This window comes from Saimiri boliviensis, chromosome 3 (genome assembly GCF_048565385.1).
Source record: "Saimiri boliviensis isolate mSaiBol1 chromosome 3, mSaiBol1.pri, whole genome shotgun sequence".
NCBI lineage: Eukaryota > Metazoa > Chordata > Mammalia > Primates > Cebidae > Saimiri > Saimiri boliviensis.
In genome coordinates this window covers 123,776,469-123,803,332 of record NC_133451.1, presented here as the reverse complement: position 1 = coordinate 123,803,332, position 26,864 = coordinate 123,776,469, and the positions used below count along the sequence as shown (strand labels likewise).

At 40.7% G+C, this 26,864-nt stretch overlaps 1 protein-coding gene across 3 annotated transcripts in view; it reads left to right on the top strand.

Moving 5' to 3' along the window:
* Positions 1-4,046: 4,046 nt before the first annotated feature.
* Positions 4,047-26,864, top strand: part of KLHL2 (kelch like family member 2) — a 117,535-nt gene continuing 94,717 nt past the window's right edge. For 2 of the 3 annotated variants that reach the window (XR_012516957.1, XM_039479196.2), the window contains exons 1-2: positions 4,317-4,429; positions 17,039-17,164. Coding sequence is in view for 2 of the 3 variants with exons in the window: in XM_039479196.2 (XP_039335130.1) it covers positions 4,404-4,429; positions 17,039-17,164 (152 nt within the window). In the remaining variant the exon portion in view is untranslated. Of the gene's footprint in view, positions 4,430-17,038; positions 17,165-26,864 lie in introns of all 3 variants that reach the window. The other variant, XM_039479194.2, reaches the window with a different exon arrangement.

Here is a 26,864-nt window from a genome sequence, read left to right as displayed (position 1 = left end):
TAAACTAAGTCTTTAGGATAGAAAATGAGACTTTTTAGAAGGCCTTTATCTTCTTTAGTACCTAATTTTGAATGAGTGAATCTTTTCATACTTGCCATCTTTGCACTGGAAGGAATTACAAATATAGCATCTAACAGTTTTATATTCTTCAGTGAAGTTAAGTCTTTTCTTTACAGGAGCAATTCTCAGCTCCCAGATTCTTGCCATGAGAGGTGTTTGTGCCTGCCATGTCATGTCATTAGTTCTATTGCAACATCTGATTTCAGCTCAATCTAAGAGATTTTTGCCACCAGGTACTGTCACAGACTTGTTCATCTGCATGGTTCCATTTTCTTTACAAGTGATACATTTCTATTACATTAGCTTTAGATTAGGATTACTAATATGGTTAAGGAATTGTTCTATCTCAACGGTATAGCAGACAGATGGACTTTAGTAAGATCTCATCCCTCTGCCGAGGGTGTAAAGGGCTCAGCTAAAGAATGATGAAAAGGTGGGGGAGGTAATAACCTAAGCAAGGGGAGGTCAACACCATTGCATGTTCAGTCAGTCCTTACGTCAAGGGAAATGAAAAAGAAGAGTTTGGTGGCCTTGGATAGCTGCTCCTAATCCTTAGTGTCCTTTCCTTGAGAAGATAGTGAAACTGAGAGTCAAAGGAAGAAGTATTAAAAAGTTTCTTCCCCACTGTAGCGTTAGATTTGGGCTCAGCCTGTCAAGCATTTTTGTTTACTTTCTCTTGGGAGTGGAGAGACAAGGTTAAAGGTGGAGGCTATAACTGGCTGAGGTTACTTGGCCACATAAAGATGAAAATGGAAACGTTGGCCTTATAAATTGCTGCTGATCTTAGGCAGGTCTGCTTAGAAAGCCAAGAGTTCTGTCACTGGCTTTTCAGAAAACAACGAAGACTCAATGTGGATTAATATTTTCAAATTGCTTCAAGATCTTTAGTGGAGATAATGGATTAAATCTTAGCCTGATCTAGATTTCAGGGTCTGGGTTCTGCTCTTTCTCTTCTCTGCAGGGAATGGGGTCTGGAGCACAGATATGGATTAAGATTGTGGACTGTCTTCACATCTACTTGACGTGACCACACTGGGAGACTAGAGCTTGTGATGTGACATTTAACTCCAAGGAAGGCTGAATTGTATGTGGGTAATGTACTTTCTCAGTCTGCTTGTGAAGCCTACAAATGGGGGTGGTTGTGAAAAAAGAAAGGTTTGGGTTGACATTTAGCATGCTAGATGAGTCGGACCCCTTAAGCAGAGAGTTATGATAGACAAAACCAACCCAGAGGAGGATGTGAGAGGGGCTATGGTTTGAAGATATGTGCCAAGTTGTCAGATGAACACATCTTAATTTTTTAGTATTCATTTGTATACATATTTTGGGTGGGAAGATACAAAAGCAATAGAAAAGTCCACCTCCAATCCCCCCACCCCCTGCCTCAAAAGAGTTCCTGAAATGGCTGATGAGTCAGCCCTACTCACGGAGCTTGCATGCAGAAGGAAGCCAGGTCAAAGGTTTGGTAAAACCTAAGTTAGTATCTCCACTCTAGGACTTAACCCAGTTCCTTGCTGAGTCAGGTATGACTGATGGCCACAGAAATTTGCAGAAATAATAACAGCAACTAACATTTATTAAGTGCTTCCATTATACATTTATGTGCTATATACTTTATGTAAATTATTTCATTTAATTCTTAAAACAGCGTTGTAAAGTAGAAAGTTTTATTACGGCTCTGAACAGAACCATCATACAGAGAAGTTAGCTCATGCGAAAGCATACTAAGGTTTTTAAATTTTTTTTCTGGAACATTTCACTAGGCTACCAAGACACTTTACATAGATTTCTTTCTATTTTCCTGGCTGTTCCTTATCATCTCCCTTGCTGGGTCCTCCTCCTCTTCTTTTTTAATGTTGGAGTGCCCCAGGACTTACTTCTTGTTCCACTTCTTTTCTGTAGCTACATAATCTAGTTGATTTCAATACCATCTGTATGCTAACAACTTCCAAATTTATATCTACCCCAGATACATATATCTAATTGTCTACACCTATCTTCACATGAATGTTTAATAGACATCTCAAACTTACCTTATCTAAATCAGAGTTTACAAATACAATCTTCGTCCCGCACCCCCTTATTTGTTTCTTCTCTATCTCCTGAATCCCTGTAAAGGGCAACTCCATTCTCCCCAGAACTCTGAACAAAACCCTTAGGACCATCTTTCTTTTATACCCTAATCGATCAGCTGTTCCTGTGTTCTTTATCTTCTAAACAGATTCAGAACCTGACCATGTCTCTCAATCATTCAGACTCTAATCCAGGCCATCCTTACTTTTCATCCCAGCTAAGCTAATCTTGCTTGGTCTCTTGCCTCCCTCCTCATGTTGCCCATACAGCAGTCACCTTAAAAAAAAAAAAAAAAAAAAAAAAAAACAAAACTTTGTATTATGAACTTTTATTTATTTTCAGATGGAGTCTTGTTCTGTCGCCCAGGCTGCAGTGCAGTGGTGTGATTTCAGCTCATTGCAACCTCCACCTCCTGGGTTCAAGCGAGTCTCCTGCCTCAGCCTCCTGAGTAGCTGGGATTACAGGCGCCCACCACCATGCAGGACTAAATTTTGTATTTTTAGTAGAGACAGGATTTCGCCATGTTGGCCAGGCTGGTCTTGAACTCCTGACCCCAAGTGATCTGCCCGCGTCTGCCTTCCAAAAAGTGCTGGGATTACAGGCGAGAGCCACCGCGCCCAGCCTATTATGAACTTTTAAAACATATACATAAACACACATAAATAATGATCACCCCCCCCACCAAGAATTAACATTTTACAAATCTTCATCTATTCATTTCTTTTCACTTCTGCTTTTTCTGGGATATTTTCAAACAAATCCCAGAAAAGTCATCCTTTTAGTGATCAGATCAAGCTACTTACCACTTTCTAATTGCTTCTCATTTATTTAAAGCCAAGTCCTTTATCATGGCCTACAAGGCCTGGGTGATCTGTGATTATTCCCCGCCACACCCATTCCTGCCGCTGTCTTCCTGACTTCACTCTGTTTCATTAGAGGGTCTCCCACCCTCGCGGCCCCAGCCAGCATCACCTGGAGAGCTTGTTAAAGCACAGGCTGCCGGGACCCACCCCCAGTTTCTGGTTCAGTAGGTCTAAAGTGGAACTGGAGAGTTCATAGCTCTAACAAGTTCGCAGGTGCTACTGCTTCCAGCGGGCATATTTGGAGAACCACCAGCTGCATTGTTCTCCCTCCCGTTCCTCAACAAGGCAGGCAGGATCTTGCTTAGCAGTCTCCACGCTGCTCTTTCCTCCGCCCTGGGCATTTATTTGCATTACTCAAAGCCCACGTTATTCCATCTCTGTTTAACTCACACCTTTTGAGAGGCCTTCACTGACCACTCCTTCTAAAATCTCTTCCCCTCTCCTCATTCTCATGTTCCTTGCTGGCAAGCATCGCTTGTTTCTGCCACCCCGTCTAGATGGACAGCTCCACAAACAGTCTTGGTTTTGCTGTCGCATCCCCGGCACTAAAACCTTGCCTAGCAGGTGCTCACTTCACTTGTCCAAGGAATGGATAGCATACTGGAGGGAGACCCAGCTTCTTGCTTGGGACACTGGACAGGCAAATCATTTCTTCTCGCCTCAGTTCCACCATCTGTAAGGGAACTGGTTGGTGATGCCTACCCTTCCCATCTCCCTGGGTATAGGCGCAAATGAAAAGAATAACGTGTACAGACGCCCGCGAAGCAGAGCAGTAAGTGGATACCGAGCGTTATTACGCCGTGCGTTCGGCCGCCCTTTCTCTGCACCGAGAACCCCCTCGGCTCCCATTTTCCAGCGCCCCCGTCCCGGTGATCCACAGACCCGCTGTGGGCGGCCGCCGCCCGCGTCCCGGCCTGCGGGCCCGCGTCTGGGCACGCCCGCCCCGCTCCCGGCTGGCGCCCGCCCGCCTACAGAAACGGCAGCGGCGGCAGCGGCGGCGGCGGCGGCAGCAGCAGGAGGAAGAGGAGGCGCCGAGGGAGGGGTCTTCGGCCGCCGCGGGAGGCCGCATAGCCGTCCCGTCACGGCGTCAGCGCCGGCCGGGGCCGAACCCGGAAGTGGCCGAGCCCGCGCGCCCGCCCGTCCCGCCGCCGCCGCAGCCGCCGCCGCCGCCCCGCACTCGGGCGAGCGCGGGAGCAGCGCAGTAGACGGAGCGCGCCCGGCCGAGCGGGCCATGGCCGCGGGGGCCGCCGCCGCAGGTGGTGGCGCGCGCTGAGGCGAGCGCGGCGCCCCCTCCGGGGCGGGCGGATGGAACGCGGCTTGGCGGGCGGGCAGTGCCGGCGTCCGCGGCTGGAATGGTGCTGGCGGCGGCGGTCGGTGCCTGCGTTCTGAAGCCCGAGAGGAGCCACAATGGAGACGCCGCCGCTGCCTCCCGCGTGAGTGAGCTGGCGGGCGGGCGGGCTGTGCCGCTGCGGATAAGCGCGCCGCTGCGGCGCGTGTCGCCGGCCGCGGGCGCAGCTTGGGGTACGGCCGCCCCGAGCCGCCGGGGCCGGCGGGAGGTGGGAGATGCGGGGCGTGACGAGGCGCGGTGCCCGCAGTCCAAAGCGGACGCGCACGGAAACTCAGCTTCGCCAGGCGGTGACTTAAAACGCTGCTCAGGATTTCTAGGGAAGGGTCTTCCCCATGCCAGGCGGATAGAAGATTCGGGGTGGGGCTGTGCATGGGGGGCCCTGCCGGTCCTGTGTGTACCTCCCTGAAATGCATGGGCAGCCGGTGCCCAGCTTGCCCACCCCTTTCTAGGGGATCAAGCTAGGATGCACGGAGTCCGTTGAAGAAAGGAAACTGGAAAGTACCAGTCGCCTGCTGTCTAAATGAATTGATCTTAGGTTGCTTGATTCCCCGAATTTCTAACAAAATTAATATCTGAGGAGCTTTTACATCACTCTAAAATGAGCGGCGGCCGTTCAGGGCATGTGACCTCTTTTACCTGGCACGCAGAACGTTTTATCCAGAAATCAGAGCATCTTCTGTTTCCTTAGTACCTCGGGCAAATTAGTAGCGTATCGACCTGCCAGGCACAGGTGTCTTTTTTCTTTGGTACTCTGGTACATTCAAGATGACTGGCAACAGAATTATTTTCTAGAAATAATAGCTGAAACATGTAGAAGACGTTATTGCATTATTCAGAACAAGGTTTTGTTGTGTTTTTTTTTTTTTAATTTTAGTTTTAAAAACATCTTGGTAAAAGTGGACTGTAAATACCCAGGAGTTTTGAAAATTTCAATTTTGGTTCCCTCTTCTCTTAGGAAGGAATAAGAGTCCTTTGAATCTGACTTTTTAATCCGGAGACAAACCTAATCCTGAAGAACGGTGTACCTTTTCATGAGAGCTTATTCATGGAGGCTTGTCGTTCTCCGGTTAGATTTGGCAAGCTTCAACTCCATGGCAATTGTACCACACCAGCCTCTTGTGGTTATTTGGCAGAATTCCAGCCAAAATAAGAATATTTGGCTTGGGTTGAATAATTTTTTGATGTTCAGCCCTTTTGGGAGAGCTAATGGGATTCTGGAACGACAATTTCTAAAGGTGTGTTTCAGAATGTTTAGCTTGAGTGAACAGGTCCTGGAAATGTAGGGGTAGATGATAAGACTCGTGGATTGGCCCTCTTGGGCTGACGGAAGCAAGGGCTTAGCCACCTCTCGATAGCTGTGACTTTGAGGGCTCTGAGATTTAGTCATGTTCTTCAGCAGGCTGGAAGAAGGCACTTGAACCCCTAGGAAATATGATGGTGAATGGTTAACATCAGTAGAATGAACACATGGGGGTCTGCCCAGGCTCAGAAGCACTTGAGGCAGGATATGCTAGCTGTATTTAGACGACACATGGTATGTAATATGTAACATGTAGGCATGTTATCTGTAATAAACCTGCCTTCTATATATTAGTTCTTGCAGTTCCTTTTGACTTTTGGAACAGAGAGAACTGAAGGAAAGAACAAGGGAATCTTCGAATGCAGATGAAAAGAAGGATGTGGAAAAAGCAGGCAGGCTCTGGTGGAAAGGGATAGAGACGCAGACTATTTAAATTGAAATAATAAGAAATGAAATTGTTGTATGCATGCAAACACAAACTGACTCTAGGGTAGATCAGCTAATCGTAATTTTGAAGACCAGCACCATTTTTTTGGTATTGAGATTCCATCAATAGTGCTGGAACGATGAGAGGCTGAGATAATAATGGAAAACTTGGAATGCCAGCATGGATGGAAGAATTGTTAAAACTCCTTTTAATCATGGGTGGCTAAAGTTGGTGAGACTTTTCTATTGGTTCTATTTAATTATGAATACAAATGGGTTTTTATTTTCATTTGGTTCTATCCAGGATTAACCCTAATTCTAAAACTCATTATTTGCCTTTTTGTGGATCAGAATTCGATTTTTTCCTTGCCACCCCTTGGCCTGTTTGCCTCTACTCCTGTTAACACCCCTCCACTATGGATCACGTGTGCTAGATTTGAGACATACAGGCAGTGTCTTTAGGAAGGAACTTTACTGGGCCTCACTGCCAGAGCTGGCCTAGGACAGAGGCCAGTGGAAACTATTAGGAAGACTCAGCTTTTCATAAAGTTAGATTTTTAGCCTAAGCTTTAAGGCAAAGAAAGATGTTTGACCTGGACTTAAAGTACCTTAGATGGTGTGGTTGGAAGCAGGGCCCCAGATTATCTTTGGGTTAAGTGTCTGTTTATTAATTCATTCAATCTGCAGATATTTGAATGCCTGTCTCTGCCTGGCACTGTGCGTGGTGCTTTTGCTTATGCTTCTCTTTTAACGTCAAGATTTGCATTGCTCTCAGATCCCACCTCGTACTCCATTGGCCTGTTGGCACATTGTCTTGGAGGGCTATCAGGCAACTGTACCCACCTTCCTGTTTCCTTCAGGATGGACTCCTTGGAATTAGCTTTTGATCTCTTGTGCTTTTTCTGTTCCTTGCCTTTGACTTCTCATCTTTTTAAATTCTCATATAATTAAAAAGTGTCATTGGATTATGTATTTCTGCTTATTGTTTTTTGCAACCTTGAGTCTGTGGCATTTAGATTCTGTTGCATTTTGGGGTTTGGGTGATACTGAGACTGTGTTACATTTGCTTCTGCTCAAACCTTAAAGATGTGTACTGAAAAATTAGACGTAGATTAGTAAAGGAATTTCAGGTAGTAAATTGACAGATGCATTTTAGATGTAGATTAGTAAAGGAATTTCAGATGGTAAACTGAGATGTGCAAAAGGAAATGTAAATTGACCAGCCTGACCTCAGGAATGTATTTGACAGTCTGGCTTTTATAGTTATTTGTGTAAAGATTTTCACAGTAAGTTGAAGGAAGACTGTAAGGTATAGGCCTGAATGCATCCCTTCGATCTTCTCTTACTGATCAGTTTTCTTAGCACTTGTTTTCTTTACTGGCTCCATTTTCACAAGTTGGCTTACTCTCTATAAGCCTTGATTTTTTTTTAACAAAACGAAGCAAACATCCCTCGGATATAACCATACCCTTTTTTCAATTGATGATTCCACATCACTAGAGATTTGTCATCAGAGGTGTTCATGCATAGGCAGACAAACAACTTGTTGACTGTGTTCTAAGGCATTTAGGCAGCAGAAGATTGGTTGGATTAGAACAGAGGTTCTCACATTTTTGAATTTCACTGACCTGTAAAATTAAAAAAAAAAAAAAAATGTCTAGCAGAGAATTGCTGAGTTTTTTGTTTTGCCAAGTAAAATAGTTATCTATGAAACAACAATGATCAACTATCACCATCTTTTTATGACAGAAAAAAACATTTTAACATCCTTCTTCAAATATAAGGATGTAATCTGACTAAATTTTTTAAATTAAAAGAATTTAGCTTTATGAAAACTTATTACATTGTCCTCATTTTGTCATAGAGCAGTAAAAAGTTCAGTGAAGCCTGACATTTGCAGTCCACTGAACCAGATGATCTTTAATGTTCTTTCTAAGATTCAATTGCTATGAATTTGGAACCTTGCTACGGGTTACCCCAGTATTCATTTGTTTGTCTGTTATAGGGCATTGGTGTGTATTCTTATTTTTGTTTAATTAAATGTACATTGGGCATCTCTCATATCACAGGAGAATCTCCCCAGTGATAAAGATGTTTAAAATATTTAGGAGAATAATGGCATACAAACAAATTAATGGTGAAGAAGACGTGGATCAATGTGTGTTGAAGGAGGTGTTGCATATAGGGACAACTTTGAAGTGCATTTGGGAACTTGAGAAGTGAATTCTGGAAATGGGTAGCATTTATGTAGTAGTTTAAAAAATTTCTGATACTGGGAAATCACTCTACCTACTCCCTGCAAAATGCCCCAAATCTTTTGTTTCTGATGCACATGGTAGGCATTCAATAAATATTAAGTAAATGTGCTTTTCGGAAGATGACTGTAAATTTACTCATCTATGGCTGTTATGGATTTACACTAGGAGTACTTATGAAAACCATTGAACTTCTTTCTTAAGATCAGGCAGGTTTTTTCAAGATGATCCAGAGAAGGAAATACATTTTCAATTGCATTTCTGTAGTGCTCTACCAAATCCAAATGCATTTACTGTTTATAATGAGGCAGTTTGAGATTTTAATTTATATTTATTGAGTGCCTATTATGGCCAGATTTTGGGTATTTTTCAGAAAACAAAGTTCCTTTTCCTATGATTAAAAGTAATAGCAAGTGAATATGTAATATTGTTAGTAGTAAGTACAATAAATAAAAATGAAGCAGGATAAAAGGGTAGAGAATAATAAGAATAATAGTTCAACTAGGATCAGTGTGTCTTTGACGAGGTGATATTTTAGCACAATCCAGAGGGGGAATGGCGTTCCTGGTGGAGAGAATAGCAAGCGGAAAGGCATTCTTGAATTCTCCTGATGAGATAATTGCTGCAGTGAGTGGGTCAGTATAGTTTTTGTGTGTTATGCACTGTACTTTCTTACATTTCAGATATTGGCATTTGCTAAAATATTTCTTTAATCAGTTCCATTCCCTGATTTTACCTTGAAAAACAATCCCTGCATTTTATGACAGCACTTTTTCTTGTTTTCCTTCTCTGGTTTTTAGGTTGCTAAATGTTATTTGCATACTTTATAACTTTATTTCAATCTTGTCAACAATATTATATTGATAGGTGTCTTATTTGTCATCTGAAGAAGTAGAGTTTAAGTTACTTTCTCAAGCTCATCAAGTATTAGAAAAACTGGGATTCTAATCTCACTGTTGAATCACTTTTTTCTGTCTTGCATGGCTTCTCTTCTGTCACTGTTTGTGGGCAGTATTTCCTCACAGAAGTAGGCCTCGGCCAGTTCTTTTCAATCAGCTGTTAATCTCTAAGTTATAGCTCCATTTATATCTTAAGTCTGGGCTTTAGGTCTGTACTTTGGTGTGGAATTTTGAACTTCTCACGTCTCTACTCTTAGCTCATACCTCTAAACTCAACATATCCAAAACAGATGTTTGTTCACAAACTGACTTCTTTTTATAACATTTCCACTTATTCAGTGGGATAACCATTCTTCTGGTCCCTGATAACCAAAACATTGGAATAGTCTTTGATTTCTCTCTCTTTCTTCATCTCCCATATCTTATCAGTCCCTAGGAACTGTAGTCCTGGTTTCAAGTGTCTATTCTGGCTGCTACTTTTTTGATGAATAGATTTCATTACTTGACACCTGAATTTTTTCACTGGTCTCATGTTGAGCTCTGTGTATTCTCTCCTCACTCTTCAGTCCACATACTGTTTTAAGTCTCCAACATCTTAGTCTTGTGAAGTGACTTATCAAAACCAGAGACTCAGGCAGGCACAGCCTTCCGTCATGTCCAAGATCATCATGTGCTTTTAAATTCCGCCGTGTCCACAAGCCAGGATTCTCCAGCCTTTTCCTATGCTTCTCTCCTTCTCTCCCCAGTTGCAACCTGAGTTCCTCCAAGGTCCCATTGGAGCTTCGTCTCCTTCACAGTCTTTCCTCTTTACTCCAACTCACTCCAGCTCATCGTTACATTCCTATAGTGTTGGTCACAGCACCTGTGTACTGACTTGTCCCATTCCTTGGTGGTTTCCCATGTATCTTCCCATTTAGATGGTAACTGGAGGAAGATCTCAGTTCAGCCTTTCTAATGTTTCTCACCCTTCTTAGTACAAAGGCATGCAGTGGGCATCTAGGGAGCACTTAAAACAAATACTTAATTTATTAACTTTGGCCATTTTGAGTATTGCTATTATTTGAATTGAATGTTGCAATTAAAAATGAAGGACCATAAGAGCCACAAAAATATATTTGCATATTCAGTTTAGCACCTAAACTCAACAATTTTCTTCTAAACTTTGTTTATATTCATATGGTGCCTAGTCCCTATAAAGCTCCCTAAGATAAGTAGGAAAGATATTATTATTTTTGACTTTCATATTACATTTCACATCAGACATATTTGTGAAATAAATTTTATGAGTAGTCTGAAGCCCAGAGAGGCTAATGACTAATCCAAGGTTGCTTGTTTAGTACTTGGCATAGACAGAACTACAATTTAGGGCTTCCTTCTGATGCTGGTCCTCACCTAGTACCTCTTCATTCAAGTGCTAGAAAATATAGCCCAGTCAACTGAATTGCCGAGTCATATTGCCTCCCCCTTACCAATCAAGTGATGGCAATACTAGGAAGAGGGGCAAAAGAAACGGCAGAAATATAAGTGATAAAAGAAATGGAAATGTTTGAAATGTATTATCAACCTCCTTTTCCCTATTTTAGCACCTCACAAATATCCCACTCTGACAATGCTTTGTTAGTTGTTTACAAAGTATTCCTTAGGAGATTGATCTTGCATAAGACATGCTTTTGCCCTGGTCCCTTAGAGACAAAAAGTGCCTGATTGTGTTCTGTTTGTCATGTAGGTGGGAGGGAAAGAGGGAGAGAAAGCTGAGTTGAACTAAAGCAGAGCTTTTTACAGCTCTATTGTTCTACTATCAGAGAGCAATTATACTCCAACTTCCATCAACCTCTCCACCTCAGACATCCCAACCTCCTCCTCCTGCCAGTGCTTCCCCACACGCTTAACATAAAGCCGCACGACCGAGTTCTGCAGGGAGAAAAAGGGTGCTATTGAATATTTCCCTCTGCCCTTCAGTGAGTTCAGGGCACTGGTTTTTAACTGCTAATATATTTTAGTAAAGTTTGGCAATTCACACTTTTCTAGATGTTTCCTTTTCAGCTCTAGAAAATTGGAAAAATAATTTTTAACAATACATATATATTTAAAGTATTCAGTGGCATTATTATGATACTGTCTGAAAGGTATTCTGTGACTTGATGCAGGATCGGAAGTTTTTTTTTCTTGGATAAATAAGTAATAAAAAAGAAAAAAATAGAAGTTTTTATCTCACAAGATGCTTCATATTCAGTTCTAAGGGTCTACATACTGAAGACCTAATCCAAGTTCTTACCTGTCAATAGGGCAGATGTTAACATTTTTAAGAAGCTGTATTTATTTGGTAATATGAGCATATATTTGTAGATTAGTTAATCTACTGGTTCTATACCTAATAAAACTTTAAATTCCAGACACTTGAAAATTTGCAGTGTGTCTCTTTGCCTTAGCTAATTGCAAAAATTGAAATTACAACCCTCCCATAGACCCAAATGTGTTTCCAGTTGAGAATGTCTTCTACCTTCACAGCCTCCAAGTAATATAGTGGTTATTTGTTTGAAGGATGTGAGAGTATTTTGTTGAGAAACTATAGAATGATGTAACAAATTTTAGTTAAAATATTAGTTATGGTTGACTCTCTACTTCTGATATCCTGGATTTGTCTATGAGGGCAATGCTAATAAGATGCCTGCTTCTGAATGCAAATGTAGCTGGGAAGACAGAAGAGAAATAGAAGAAATAATATAAATTAATGGAGAAACCTCAAAACAGTACAGCATGGATGTTGACTTTGAAAACAACAGCTGCTGATGCGAACTTGGCAGACATTTGTGAGTAATAGTGGGTGACTCATTGCAAGCAGAGGAGTCTTGTACCTTTTGAGGTGAACAGGGAGAGGGGAGAACAGTGATGGTGGCCACCCAAGGGCCAAGTATTTATGTCCTAAATGTGAAAATGTCTTTGGTCCCCTGTTAAACTTTGCAGCTGCATCATTCACGTGAATTGTTGCATTTTTTTTTCTACCAGAAAACTCTAAAAATAAAAACAATTCATACTTTCTAAAGCATTTGTTTTTAATCTGCGGTGATTCTGGGGTGGGAGATAAGTTGGTGGTGGGGCATATTATATGACTTGTGTTATTATTATTATTATTATTATTATTTTGAGACGGAGTTTCTCTCGTTACCCAGGCTGGAGTGCAATGGCGCAATCTCGGCTCACCGCAACCTCCGCCTCCTGGGTTCAGGCAATTCTCCTGCCTCAGCCTCCTGAGTAGCTGGGATTATAGGCACGTGCTACCATGCCCAGCTAATTTTTTGTATTTTTAGTAGAGACGGGGTTTCACCATGTTGACCAGGATGGTCTCGATTTCTTTTTTCTTTCTTTCTTTTTTTTTTTACGGAGTTTCGCTCTTGTTACCCAGGCTGAAGTGCAATGGCGCGATCTCGGCTCACCGCAACCTCCGCCTCCTGGGTTCAGGCAATTCTCCTGCCTCAGCCTCCTGAGTAGCTGGGATTATAGGCACGTGCCACCATGCCCAGCTAATTTTTTGTATTTTAAGTAGAGACGGGGTTTCACCACGTTGACCAGGATGGTCTCGATCTCTCAACCTCGTGATCCACCCGCTTCGGCCTCCCAAAGTGCTGGGATTATAGGCTTGAGCCACCGCGCCCGGCTTGGTCTTGATTTCTTGACCTTGTGATCCACCCGCCTCGGCCTCCCGAAGTGCTGGGATTACAGGCGTGAGCCACTGCACCCGGCCTATTATTATTATTTTTAAAAATCATGCATTACTGCCTTTACCCTTTTCTTTTTTACCCCTGGAGATGCCATCATATACATATACCTAATTTTAAAAAGGGCTTGTCTGACTCTTCATATGAGAAGGGGTGATTATTTGTGGCTTGCAAAAACTGCTTGGGTGATTCTGATCTTTCTCTTTCACTCTACTGAAAACCATTATTCCAAAGCCAATAATAAATATCTAATGAAATTATACCTCATTTCTGTGGTGTTCTCAGAATTGTTACAGTAGGCTTAAACCTTTACCTGGCTTGGAAATCTTGACTATTTGAGGGAGATGCCGTGTTAGAGTCTTTATTTTCTTCCTTTCTGGGAATTCAGCTGTCATCACTAGTGTATTCTTAGGCAGAGTTAGAAAGTCACCTCATCTGAGAAGCCAACCTTTTCCAAAGCTGGGAATTTGCAGAAGTTAGTCACCGAAGGAAGGCTTTAGGATATCTATCACAAAACATAGCAGTACACTGGGATTCAAACCCTGTGAAACCAACTATTTTTAGAGTATGTGTTGATAACAATAGGCTATTGGATAATTGCAAGACTACTTGAGGACTGTAACAGTTGAGGAAAGACTTAAAGGTGAAAGGAACTTGAAAAAAATACCTTCTTCACATATTTTAAAGAAGACAGTTTTCAGAATTAGAAGCTTTTTCTGGAAAAGGCTGCACTTTGCTTCAGAAGGGAAGCAGGGCAAAGGTATAATTCTGGATTTAATGTGGCATGACCTAAAGGGCAAAACCTTTACCTCTCACTTAACCTCTCACTTAACTGGTTGTTCCTAGTACATTTCCCTCATCTATAATTTTGGACATTATGCATCGTTTTCTTTTCTGCTTCTGAATAAGAAGCCATCTAACACAAAGCCACATAGGGGGAGTGGAAAATTATGGAAAGGGCATTAGTTTTGAAAATAGACGTGTGCAGAAGGGGTGATGTATTTGTAAGAGGCTCTCAGTATAGAGAACACTTAAGAAAATTCAGTATTTTTTCTTATTCCTTTAAGCCTTTGAATAAAGTCTTCTTTGTAGAGTTTCTGTAGTACATCAAAAAAGCAGGAGCTGAAAATAGGTTTAAGAGAGCACCAATATGGGCATTGATTGTTGTATGGCAGCCATCTTAAAGTGACTTCTCCAATGCAGGGATTTTAAATTCCTAAGTTCTTAAGCAAATACAAACACTCCTGATTCTTAAACAATGACATTCTTTCTGGGGCAGAGTTCCTTTTGCTTCTACTTCAGCGTTGAAAAATTCTTTTATGATAGTTTTGCTGATCCTCAGCATACCATTATTCCTTTGTGTCACCTTCTAAATTATTAAACTGGAAGCAGATATAGAATAAGTGTTACCTTGCTATAGTATATGGACATTCAGTGTCACATGGTCAGGAAGTTTGCATGGGTTGCATATATCTATGCAGTTTCCCCTTTCTCTGGTTTCCTACTGTTTCCTTTGTTAAGTAGAATGACAGTATCTGTCTTAAATTATAAAGTGTTTCCTCAGTCCTCTCCCTCTAGATGTGAAGGTTCTTCCTTCTTTTTGGCTTCTAGGCTTACCAATGCTTTTCCTTTCTTCGACTAAGTGTAACTAATTCTTCACACATACACCTTCAAGAGGCCCTAGGGAGTGGAGCAGCACCTCCTTATTTTCCCACTCCAGCTGTGGGCTTTCCCTCTGGAGGCAGAGTCTTGTGCTCATTCATTTGTTAGGCCCCTTGAAAAGTCTCAAGTGGTGAGGAAGTAGAACTGATGTTCACTTGTAGTAGGCAATTCCTCAGAGAGTCAGGTGCTTCAACTAGTGCTGATTCTGGGGCTTAAGGTTTGGTTAATTTTAGAGGTTATCTTAATGTTGAGTACCTGTTTTGTGATATCATGTGCCATCCATGTAACCAGTGATTCCCACATTTCTGCTTCCAGCTAAACTTTTCTCTTCAACTCTAGACTCCTGTATTTATCTGATGATTTGATGCCTTCACTTGAGTGTTTGATATTTCAAAACTAGTATGTATAAGAACAGCTCTTGATCTTCCTATCCCAAACAGTCTCCACCTGAAGCCTTCCCCTGCTCAGTGAACAGAAACTCAGTCCTTCCTCTTGTTCAGGCCAAAAGACTTGGAGTCATTCTGACTTTCCTTGACATGTCATATGGTTGTGTCAACATATCTTGTTGACTGTGTCTTCAAAATGTCCAGAACCCAGCCAGTTTTCATCACCTCCACTGCTACCACTCTCCCTAAGCCACAGTCATCTCTTACTGAATTACTATAATATCCTTTTAAATAGCTGCCCCCTTTTAACTTTTGACCTGTGTAGACTGTTCTCAACCAGCAGCCAAAGTGGTCTTTGGAAAGCATATGTTGGATTGTGTCGCTCTTTTGCAGTGTCACCTCATTTCACTCAGAGTAAAAGGTCTTTGGGTATCCTAAAAGGCCCTACATGATCTGCATTCCCTTCCCCTGCTCAGCCCCAGCCTTTTGCTCAAGCTACATGGGTCACAGTTTCTGGAACATACCAGGCACATATTGGCCTTTGCTGTAGGTATTACTTCCAAATGGATGTTTCCACACCCTCTAGTCTTTTGTTCAAATCTCAGTTCACAACTAGGCCTTCCCTGAGCACCCTATTTACTGCAGATTGCACCCCTCCACCATCCCCACATTTCTCACTCTCTTACCTTGCCCTGCTTTTTCTATTTCCGTAACACCAGTTCCTAACATGCTGGTTGCTTCCCTGGCTTGTGTTGTTTTCCCCTTTCCCCCCTCCAGACTCCAAGCTCTGTGAGGAGAGGGATCTTTGTTTTACTCACTGATGTATTCCAGGTGCCATAAGAATAGTGCTTGGTACATGGTTGGCACGAAAAAAAAATTGCTGAATGAATTAATGAACGATAATGTTTAAAAATGAATCATCCTTTTAGAAATGGATCAGGAAAGGAAGAGAAGTGCGGCAATTAATGATGTTTGTTTGTTCTTTGATATATATACAAGTATGATATTTTTAGACTTCATTTTTCAAGACTGATTAAAAAATTGGTGCCCTGATTTTTTGTAATAGCTTCATTGAGGTATAATTTACATACCATAAATCTACCCATTATAATTGTGCAATCCAATGATTTTTATTAAATTTATAAAGTTTTATAACCATTACTTCAAAAATTTCTCCCGTTTCTATTAATTTGCAGTTAATTCTCTGCCCCACACCCCTCATGGGACCCTGATTTTTTTGGTTGATTTTTTGGTCCTAAGTCTTGAAAGAATAATTCGTGTATCAATGCTAGTATAGCCTTGTGTGCTTAAAAATGTAACTTTAAATATTCATTGTTCAGTGTAGGAAATGGTATTGAAACATTAGTGAAAAGAACAAGATGGAGAATCAGACGGGCCATACTCTTACCCAGCCCTACTATTTACCAAGTTACTCAGACTATTCTCTTTATCTGTTAAATGGAGATAATAATAGTAATTTGCTCAGAGAGTTGTTTTGAGGATTAACTAAATAATAAAAGTAAACTACTCAGCACAGTGGCTGCCATATGGTAAATACTCAATAACTTTTAACTAACATGACTAATCTCTTGTTAGTGTAGGTCCAAAATCTATAGGGTAAATATATCCTGGCAGGTGGAGAGCAAAATTTAAACCAGATTCTCAGTTTCTGAAGTTTGCGTAAAATATGATCCTGTTCTGTCTTGGTTTGTTAATAACGTGACTATAAAACGTTGTAAAAGCAAATTAATTTCCAATGGAGATGATTATTTCTCAACAGTTTTATTTGGAGATATCTGCTACGCCACTTTTGCTGAATATTCTGTGTTTATCCTTGACAGAACTTTGACACCAGGGAGGTAATTATGAACTTTTTAATCGAAACTGTAGCATCCCTCAGGAAGTGTTCTGCATTGTCTTAACCTTACATTGGGATATTCTGTACATAGGGGAAGGAGACATTCATTGTATCTCTTGTAGCTTGATAAGCTGAACTAAATGATCTTTAATAAGATCTTTTTCTGTTTTTGTTCTTTTATTTTATGTACAGATGCACAAAGCAGGGTCATCAGAAGCCTCTCGATTCAAAAGATGATAATACCGAAAAACACTGCCCAGTGACAGTGAATCCTTGGCATATGAAGAAAGCTTTTAAAGTCATGAACGAATTAAGAAGGTATAATTATACTAATGTACATGCAACCATTGGTTTCTTTATTTTTCAGTCATTTGTAGTGAATATATAATCCGCTTTCCATTGTTGCTTTGCCTGGTGTAGGGAACATTAAAAGCTTTTTCTGCAAGTTTTTTAAAGGAAGAGAGCAAATAGTTTATCAGAAGTGTGGATGGTGTGGGGCTCTTCTATCACTGTGGTAGCCACTTAGCCACATACAGCTAGTACAATGAGATAGTTTGGAGGTGAAAAATACACAGGGGATTTCTAAATGCAAATAAGAGAAATGTAAAATATTTTGTTAATATTTTTAAATATATTGATTCCATGTAGAAGTGATAATATACTACATATTTTGTATTAAGAATATAGTAGGCCAGGTGTGGTGGCTCATGCCTATAATCCCAGCACTTTAAGAGACTGAGGCAGGAGGATCACTTGAGCCAGGAGTTTGAGAGCAGCCTGGGCAACACAGCAAGATCCTGTCCCTATTTTCTTTTTTTAAAGTTAAAAAAAAGAGAACGTATTATTGAAATTAGTTTCTTTTGTTTCTTTTTACTTTTTTAATGTGATTACTACAAAATTGTGACTTACATTATATTTCTATTGGATAGTGCTGGTCTAGGGCTTCTAAGTTACCATTGCAAAGAATATGCAAAGAAACTTTTAGGCAGAGAAAAATGTAACCATTTTTTGGTGGGAATGGTTCTGGTTTTGGTGGGTAGTGACCTGCCTGTTGCTGAGGTAATCCTCAAGTGTACTAAGAATCACTGCAACTTTTAAGTAGTATTAAAAAGTTGATTGAAAAATGAGTAGCTTTTTCTTTTTAAATTAAAAGGCTAATGTATGTATTAATCGTCTTGGTTTTATTTTCTTAGCATTTTATTAAAGATCCGCTTTTTTCCACCATTCCCTTTGTGAAAGTACTCTACATGTATCTGTCTGAAATGCTGAAAGCCTGGCTAAGAAGGGATTAAACCTTCCCTTAATCTTTCTGTGCTTCCTAAACGCTCTCCCTTTTAGGCCCATCATCTGTTTGTTTCTTCTTTAATTAAATTAGTGATTCAATAAATATTTATCTGCTAGGTACTGTAGGTACAGTGGTGAGGAAGAACAAATATGGTTGCCACCTTCTTGGGCCTTATGACTGACTGCAGGATGCAGGCATTCATCAAAGAATCACAAAAATAATATATTCTAATGACAGTAAGTGCTGTAAAGGAGGGCTGCTCATGCCAGGAAGGTGGGTAACAGTGGTCAGGAAAGGCTTTCTTGAGAAGACAGGAATAATTATGTTGATATCTAGAAGGAAAAGAAGATGAGGGGATAAAATCAGGATCAGAGTGGGTAAAGAGAGAACAGTGTTCCAGGAATGGGGAAAGCTGTGTCACATCTTAGGGTAGGAAGGAGCTGGCCTCACTGGAGGAACTGACAGTGTTGCTGCAGTGCACATGGCTATGGAAGCGCTCAGGAGAGGCAGCTGAGTTGGTGGGAGGAGCCATTGGACTGAGGTCCAGAAGTTTTGGTCTTAATCAAAAGTGACCTTGAGAGGAAGCTATTGCAGAGTTTTAGGCAGGAATGTGACCTGATCAGATGTATATTTTGAACACATTGGCTACTGGGTGGAGAATGGATTGGAGAGAGAGAAGAGAAAGTTAAACCGAATATTGGATCATTTGATTTGCTTTCTAGTACCGCTTTGACAACATTTTCAAAATGTGGGTTTTCATTTATTCTTTGGGAGAATATATAGCTGGGATAATCCAGCAAGTCTGAGGGTGCTGTTTCAGGTTTTTAATCCTGTTTTGACAGTAGTTATTAGAATGTAAAATGCATTGGTTACTAAGTGGAACTGCAAGAAAAGTAAGAAAAATAGTCTGGTTATCTTAAGACTGAGATCTTTAATGGCTCTTTTTTCTCTTTGAGAAGTCTAAAAAGACTGACTTTTAATAGGACTGTTCAGATGTTCTTTTTCCCCACTCCTGTGGGTGGGGCAGGGGTAGCCTTGGCTTTCTGCTGGTGTTAATGTGAGTGGGTCTCTGTTGACCTGGGCATGACTCACTAAACTGCAGGGAAAGTAATGCTTAGGTGCTCCTTCCCTTGAGGTGAATGACCTGAGTTTTGGGACGGACTCTCTGGCCTTGGACCAATTGTTTTACTTCTTTGAGCCTTACTATAAAATGAGGAATGGACAGGATGGTGTCTAAGGTTCAGTGCTGCTCTGACGTTCTCTCAGCCTATGAGACTTTTTTTCTGCTTACCTGAAAGCCCTGTGGTATCCTTGCTTGGTCCCAGGATTATTTAGCTCCAGTATTCATTCAGCTGTTTGCCCCTTTTTGGATGTGAACTCTATTAACTGTGAAATAGTACCTTGTTCTTTGTGTGGCACTCTTTCAGCAGCTAGTATGTCACTGGGCTGGTAGTTGATGTTGATTTTCAGAACAAAGAATGACCTTCAAGTGGCCGGAGTGTTGGCTGCCGGGTGTTGGCTGCCAGGTCTATAACCTGTTTTTCTTTAAACCTGATTGTTTAAGGAAAGCGCCAACCAACAGTATTTTTAAAAGTGGACTGTCTTTGAGGTTCATCAGACCTTTTTAAAAATATCATTCTCTTCCACTGTTAAATCTTAGAGCCATTCTGGGTAATTCTTAAAAACAAAAATCTCTGAAGAGGCCTATTCCTTGTACAGCTGAAAATCATTATTTCCTGTCCTTGCGTCAACTTCCTGTTGCCCGAAAGGGTAGCTGAGAGTGGTTTCCTGACTTCTGGAAAGGGAGAACTTCCTTGTTCTCACCACTCTGCCCTTGGGCTCTAGCCTCAAAGTGTTAGAACAATGGCGGTGCACTGGAGAATGTTAATGCGAACCTTTGACTGATGGAAGCAAAATTTTAGGAGTAAAAGTCACTTTCAATTGTGGTTGATGTAAGATGTGGTTGTGGAAATGGGGGTAGGAAGACAGTTCTGTAAGATTTAAGTTACAGAATTAAAATTGTTTGATAGAAAAAATACATGACATTTTATTGTTTTTTTAAACTAATTGTTTTTAGATAGGAGGCCCAGAGATTTAGCTTTATATCCCAGTCAGGTAAAAGCTTGAATATCTTAAAATTATCTGGTTTAAAAACCCTGCAGTCACATGTAAACAATGTATTCAACAAGTGTTTGTGAGCACCTAATCATCTAATATGCCTGAAAGGCTATGTGGGAGAAAAAGCAGTATCAGACTTGGCCCATGCCCTTTGAATGTCTAGAATGACATACAGAGAAGAGGATGAGGCAGTGAAAAAGTGTGCAAATTGTGAGTGCCCAAAAAGATTCTCACGGGAAAATTGACACAGCTCACAGAGGTGGGCTTCAGTTGGGCCCTGATGGAAGTGTAGCAGGATTCACTGAGGGGATGGAGTGGGAAGGTCTTTCCTGCGATAATTAATTGCACAAGCCATGGAGGGAATAAACATCATCTGTTGGATAAAGTGAATCAAGGGTTCATCCTGGGGAGTCTTTGCAGAAAAGGTTAGGAAGCAAGAGAAGGGCAGAATTGTGGCAGGCTTAACCAGTATGATGAATTTGGACTTAATCCTCTGGGCAGTGGGATTCAGAGAAGGCTTTTGAGAAACAGAGTATTATGCTAAGATTAATGATGTTGGAGTTGTAAAAAGATGGCTTTTAGGTCAGCAATGCATCACTGGTGGGAAATTCAGCTCTTAACTCTAAATTTCCTAAGCGTGGATGGGGGAAATTTTTCAAAACACCAACATTTTTGTAATCAACTCAATAGATCTTCACAGAGTGCTTATAATGTACAGGACATCATATTAGGTCTATGGAGAGGACAGAGAAGCAGACTGTACCCCAGATAAGTTTTTTCTTTTTTCTTTTTTTTGAGACAGTCTCACTCTACCACCCAGGCTGGAATGCAGTGGTACATTATCAGCTCACTGCAGTCTCCAACTCCTGGGTTCAAGTGATTTTTCTGCCTCAACCTCCCAAGTAGCTGGGATTACAGGTGAGAGCCACCACACATAGCTAATTTTTTGTATTGTTAGTAGAGACAGGGTTTTGCCATGTGGGCCAGGCTGGCCCAGGTAAGTTTTATTGACAAAATTAGATTGCTAGCTTTTGGCAGTGACCAAAGAGCAACTGTCGAAAGGTAGCATTTTGTCTTTAAAATAAATTTAAAAAAAAAAGAAAAGAAAAACTACTGTTTCTTAGGATATAGGATAAGGCTGTACTTGAGCTTTAACAATTTCAATGAGTGTTAGTGGTAGGGGCACAACCTATTAGCTTTATTCACAAGAAACCTAAGTCTGATTCTTAATATTTAGGAGTTGACAGTGTTCAGTGAGGATGAATCATGTGAAGCAGTTCAAATGTTCACCTTTATATCCTGCATAATCCATAAATATTGAGTTGTTCATTCATAACAGCAGTTCTTAACATTCCACAAGCTATCCAAGCAAAATAACGTGACATGCCCTCTTGAAGGAGTGGTTATTGTGTTTTCCCTTCAGGATTTTAGACATCATGGACTTATATCACTAGTGGGATTAGATTATCTGTTGTGTGTCCATGAAAAATTTGATTAGTGGCTGTTGAATTATGTCTAAATTGTTACATGTGTCTGCAGGGTTTTAAAACCAGGTAATTTTAAGATAGTCAAGCGTTTACCAGGCTGTGGCTATTGTATGAATTCATACTTTGTTACTTAGATGGCAAGTGAATTAAACTGAACTTTTCTTCAGAGCTTGCTTTATGTATGTATGTATGTATGTATATATGTATGTATTTTTTTTTTTTTTTTTGAGACTGTCACTCTGTCACCCAGGGTGGAGTGCAGTGTCTTGATCTTGGCTCGCTGTAACCTCTGCCTCCCAGGTTCAAGCAGTTCTCATGCTTCAGCTTCCCAAGTAGCTGGGATTACAGGCACATGCCACCATGCCTGGCTTTTTTTTTGTTTGTTTTTTTTGTATTTTTAGTAGAGACGGGGTTTCACCATATTGGCCAAGCTGGTCTCGAACTCCTCACTTGGAGTGTGATCCACCTGTCTTGACCACTCAAAGAGCTGGGACTACAGGTGTGAGCCACTGTGCCCAGCCTCTTCATAGCTTTATAGAACCATTTTAAAAAAGGATTTTTAAGAAATTACATGGGGTGTGAATGTTTTTTATTGCTCCACTGTTTGTGTTTTCCTTAAAACATCATCAGGTTCTTTTGTTTTTGTGTTGCACTAAGTAGAATATAAGACTATCCTTGAAGGACACAGTAGTTGGAAAGAGTCCTCACATTCAAAGCAGACTTGCTTATTTAAGAAAGTTTAAGACATTTTGAAACCTACAGCTTCAATTTACCTGGTAATATTCTACAGTGCTTTTGAAGCATTCTTGATTGATTTCTTTTTAAGTGGTGTTTATTGAACATGGATAGAATCATTAAACATTGCACACAATGTGAAGAATGGATAGTAGTGAATGAATGTACTAAACCGATCTCCTTTTCTTCTTCCCTTTCTCTGTGGTGCCGAATATCCACCACATGTGAGATACTGTGCTGCTGCAGAGATACTTTCAGCATCACCTCTTAGTTTAAAAAAATCAGATTTTACACTTTGGCTATTTTCTTTTAGATTATTATAGTTAAGACTATCTACTCATGAATTATTTCACCAAGTTAAAAAAAAAACTTAATAAGGAAGTTTGTACATATTTTATATTTTCTTTTCTTTTTTTTGAGATGGAGTCTTGCTCTGTCACTCAGTCTGGAGTGCAGTGGCACGACCTCAGGTCGCCACAACCTCCACCTCCCAGGTTCAAGTGATTCTTCTGCCTCAGCCTCCTGAGTAGCTGGAATTACAGGCACCTGCCACTATGCCCAGCTAATTTTTTTTTTTTTTTTTTTTTTTTTTTTTGGTATTTTTAGTAGAGATAGGGTTTCACCATGTTGGCCAGGCTGATTTTGAACTCTTGACCTCAAGTGATCTGCCTGCCTTGGCCTCCCAAAGTGCTAGGATTACAGGCATGAGCCACTGTGCCCGGCCCATATTTTATATTTTCTACTAATGTGATCAAACTTTTCTCCCACATGTTCAGAAACTCACCTCTGCATACTGTTTTTCTTCTGAAATCCTTTTACTTTCTCATCTCTCTACTTTCTCCCCACTTTCCTTTCCCTGTCCCATATGTCTTCTTTCACCTTACTTCTAATTATTTTTATCTTTTCCTTCTCTCAAATGTGACCCACTCGCTGTTCTTGCAAGTCGTCAAGTGTGAAGGCTTCCCGTCACTGCCGATGTTCACTAACATGCTTTCCCCAGTGTCATTTGTGGCTTTGTTTTACTGTTTTTTACTCTTATTTTGCTGTCTTGATCCTATCTGAAAACAGATTTCTCTATTCTGGGACCCTTGACTAGTTTAAAGCGTTTCCTAAATCATTGACTAAAGTAGGTTTTTCTTTGATTTTTCCAAGCCGACTGTCAGCCTCTTCCTGCTTTGTGTTTGAACATCTCAGCAGGTGTAAATCTGTTGAGGGGTTGTGCTTCTTTTCAGGACTCTTAGAGTGGTGGTGCATCTTAAACTCACCGTCTAGATTTTCCCTGTGCTTAACTGCTGCAAAATTCAAAGAGGCTACCTACCACCATGGGTTTAAAAAGAAAAATAAGGAAGACAGCAGTGACCCTTGCTATGTGTTCTCTGTTGTTGCTTTTTTATTTTAAATAGAGGTGGGGTCTCACTGTGTTGTCCAGGCTGGTCTCAAACTCCTGGCCCCAGGCTCTCTGCCTGCCTTGGCCTCCCAGAGTGCTGGGATTACAGACATGAGCCACCACACCTGGCTGACCCTTCTTAGGAGTTCTGTTGCTCTTCGAGGTTAGTGACATTTTAGCCAATATGCCTTGTCTATTAAATAACATATGTCAATTAAATGTCAGTTATAGGAGGTTTGGTTAAATATGACTAGTTTAAATCTGTAGTCAGGAAGCCTTTCACCTAAAACAGCTTGCCTCCCTACCCCACCTCCCTAGGCACCGAGCAGTAACTCTTGGGGTGATACAGCCATGTCCTGAGCAGCAGTGCCACATCTGGCTCACCCTCTGCTTCCTGACCAGTTTTCATTTCCTTGGCTTCTGACCTCCTGTCTCCTTTCTTTTTATGTCTTGCTCTTACATCTTTGTTCCAGTGCCTGATGCTGGTCATCTGGTACTGACTTTGGACACATTCCTAGGCTCCGGATTACATTTGCCCTGGGGACTCAGGCTCACAACTCCTCTCACTAGCCCAGCTCCGCAGGTGTTATTCTAGTTCTGTGTCATGTGCCAGGAAGTAAGAAAGGTAGATAGATTCCAAGTGTCTCCTCACTGTCCCCACTTCCACTAGAAAGTAATTCTTGTTTCATATGACTACTAATTATTTTTGATATCTCAAAGCCTGATGGCGCGTTTTACTTTAAAAAAATTTTAAATTTCTATGAGTACATAGTATATATATATATATTTATAGGGTACCGGAGATATTTTGATACAGGCATACAATGTATAATAATCATGTTCGCGTAAATGGAGTATCCATCACCTCAAGCATTTATCCTTGGTGTTATTAACAATCCAGTTATACTCTTAGTTATTTTTAAATGTATCATTAAATTATTATTGACTACAGTCCCTGTTGTGAGGCACATTTTACTTTTAAGAAGATAGACACTGTGCATTTTAAAAGCAGTGACAGGTGTTTCTTAGTCTTGGGAATTCATTCATTTGATATCAGAAAACCCAAGGATGTCTTAGTATGTTCAGGAATGTTTCATGTTTTTTCAAAGCAGTTTTTTTTTGTCCTGAGAAGGACCAATTTTCGTGATATAATTTTTTTTAGGAGATGGAGTGCCTTTCTTTATTCTGTGCTATTTGAATTTTACATTAAGCCTATCTAACTCCTGTTTTTTTCCCTTTAGATTTGAGCTTAGAAGCCACTTCATTCTGAAGCCTTCCCATAAGGTTGGGCCTAGCCTTTCCTGTGCATTTCCAAATACCCTATACTTGCCCCATCTTAATAATTGTGGGATCATTTTATAATCACTTATTTCCTTGTCTGTCTCTCTTACATGACTGTAGACTTCATACTGTCATGGCTTTTATCTTGTTTATTGTGGTAAGCTCACGTAGTGCTTGATGAATGAATGAATACATGCAAAGTTTGCTAAATAACAACTTTGCGTATTCCATTATTTTGAAGACTTTCTTTTCCTACAGTTTTATCCCTCACTAGATTTGAAGTAATAGGAACATAAACTCAGAAATTCACCATGGAAGACTTTGCATATGGGCTGCTAAAACATGCTAAAACAAGTTTTTCTTATTTTTAGTGCCAGACTTTTCATTCATAGCTCTTTTCACTCAAAAGTCATTCAACTTCTTGTAATCATGCAAATTTGGAAAGAGGTAAGGGCCAGACTCAATGTACACATACTGATACACACTCATTGTATACTCAGTGACACAAACTAGTAGGAGTTGGTCGGATCTCTCATCTCTGAATGCTGCTTTAAAATAATGTTATTACTGAAGACAGATAAAAAATTGAATGCTAAAACTAGGCATGTCCTTAATTTGTAAAGTGGCTCTGAGACCTAACCCAGGATGTGGCTGCATAATATCTTAGCAGTGTTTTAACCTTATTAATTATCTAACATCAATTAATAAGCCAGTAAGGCCAAGTTAATTATGTAAGTGACAGTCAGCAGATATTATGTTAGAAGTTTAGATTACTGAATAATTGTAGTTGAAGCCGAATGTAATTAATTATGTGATTTTTAAGGTGTTCAAGTGTAATTCCACTTAGGTTCCATCTAAAGCGGCTAGGATGGATTACTGACAAAAGGAAAACAGGCATAAAGATGCACTTGACTCATGTTTGAGTTGTGTTTAAACCCCCAGATCACAAAAGAGACACCTGGATTGCTTCATTCTAGAGCAGGCGTCCCCAAACTTTTTACACAGGGGGCCAGTTCACTGTCCATCAGACCGTTGGAGGGCCGCCACATACTGTGCTCCTCTCACTGACCACCAATGAAAGAGGTGCCCCTTCCTGAAGTGCGGCAGGGGGCCGGATAAATGGCCTCAGGGGGCCGCATGCGGCCCACGGGCCATAGTTTAGGGACGCCTGTTCTAGAGAGACCATGCATGCTCTGCTGACCCTGCTCTGAGTTTCTTTGCTCACGTCTTTCTCTCTCGCCACTCTTCTTGGCCCACAGTTAGTTCCACATTCTGCTTTGCTGCTTCAGGTCTCCATGTAATAGTACATACTGTTATCTTTGGGATTCTTTTGCTCCTTCTCCATGCAATTAACTTTTACTTCTTTTTAGAACTCAGCTTAAGGTCAGTAGCTGCAGGAAGCCCTTTCTGACCCCCAGTCTGATTTGAATGTGCGCCCCCCCCCCCCACTTTCCATAACATCTTTATTATGGTGCTTTCCACTTATTACATAATTTTTCTGTTGCCAGTCTTTTTCTGCTGGTCTTCTTAAGGGCAGAGATGGTCTTGCAGTACTTTGTTGAATGAATGAACAAACTTAAAAAAATTCTGTAGATGTAGTGCTAAAATCCCACTAAAATTGGGCCTTTTTATTATCTATATATAGAACTTAAAATTATTTTTTAGTATACAGTATGTCAAAAAATAAATTGTTATTTATAATTTATTACTTCTCTTTCCTGTTTT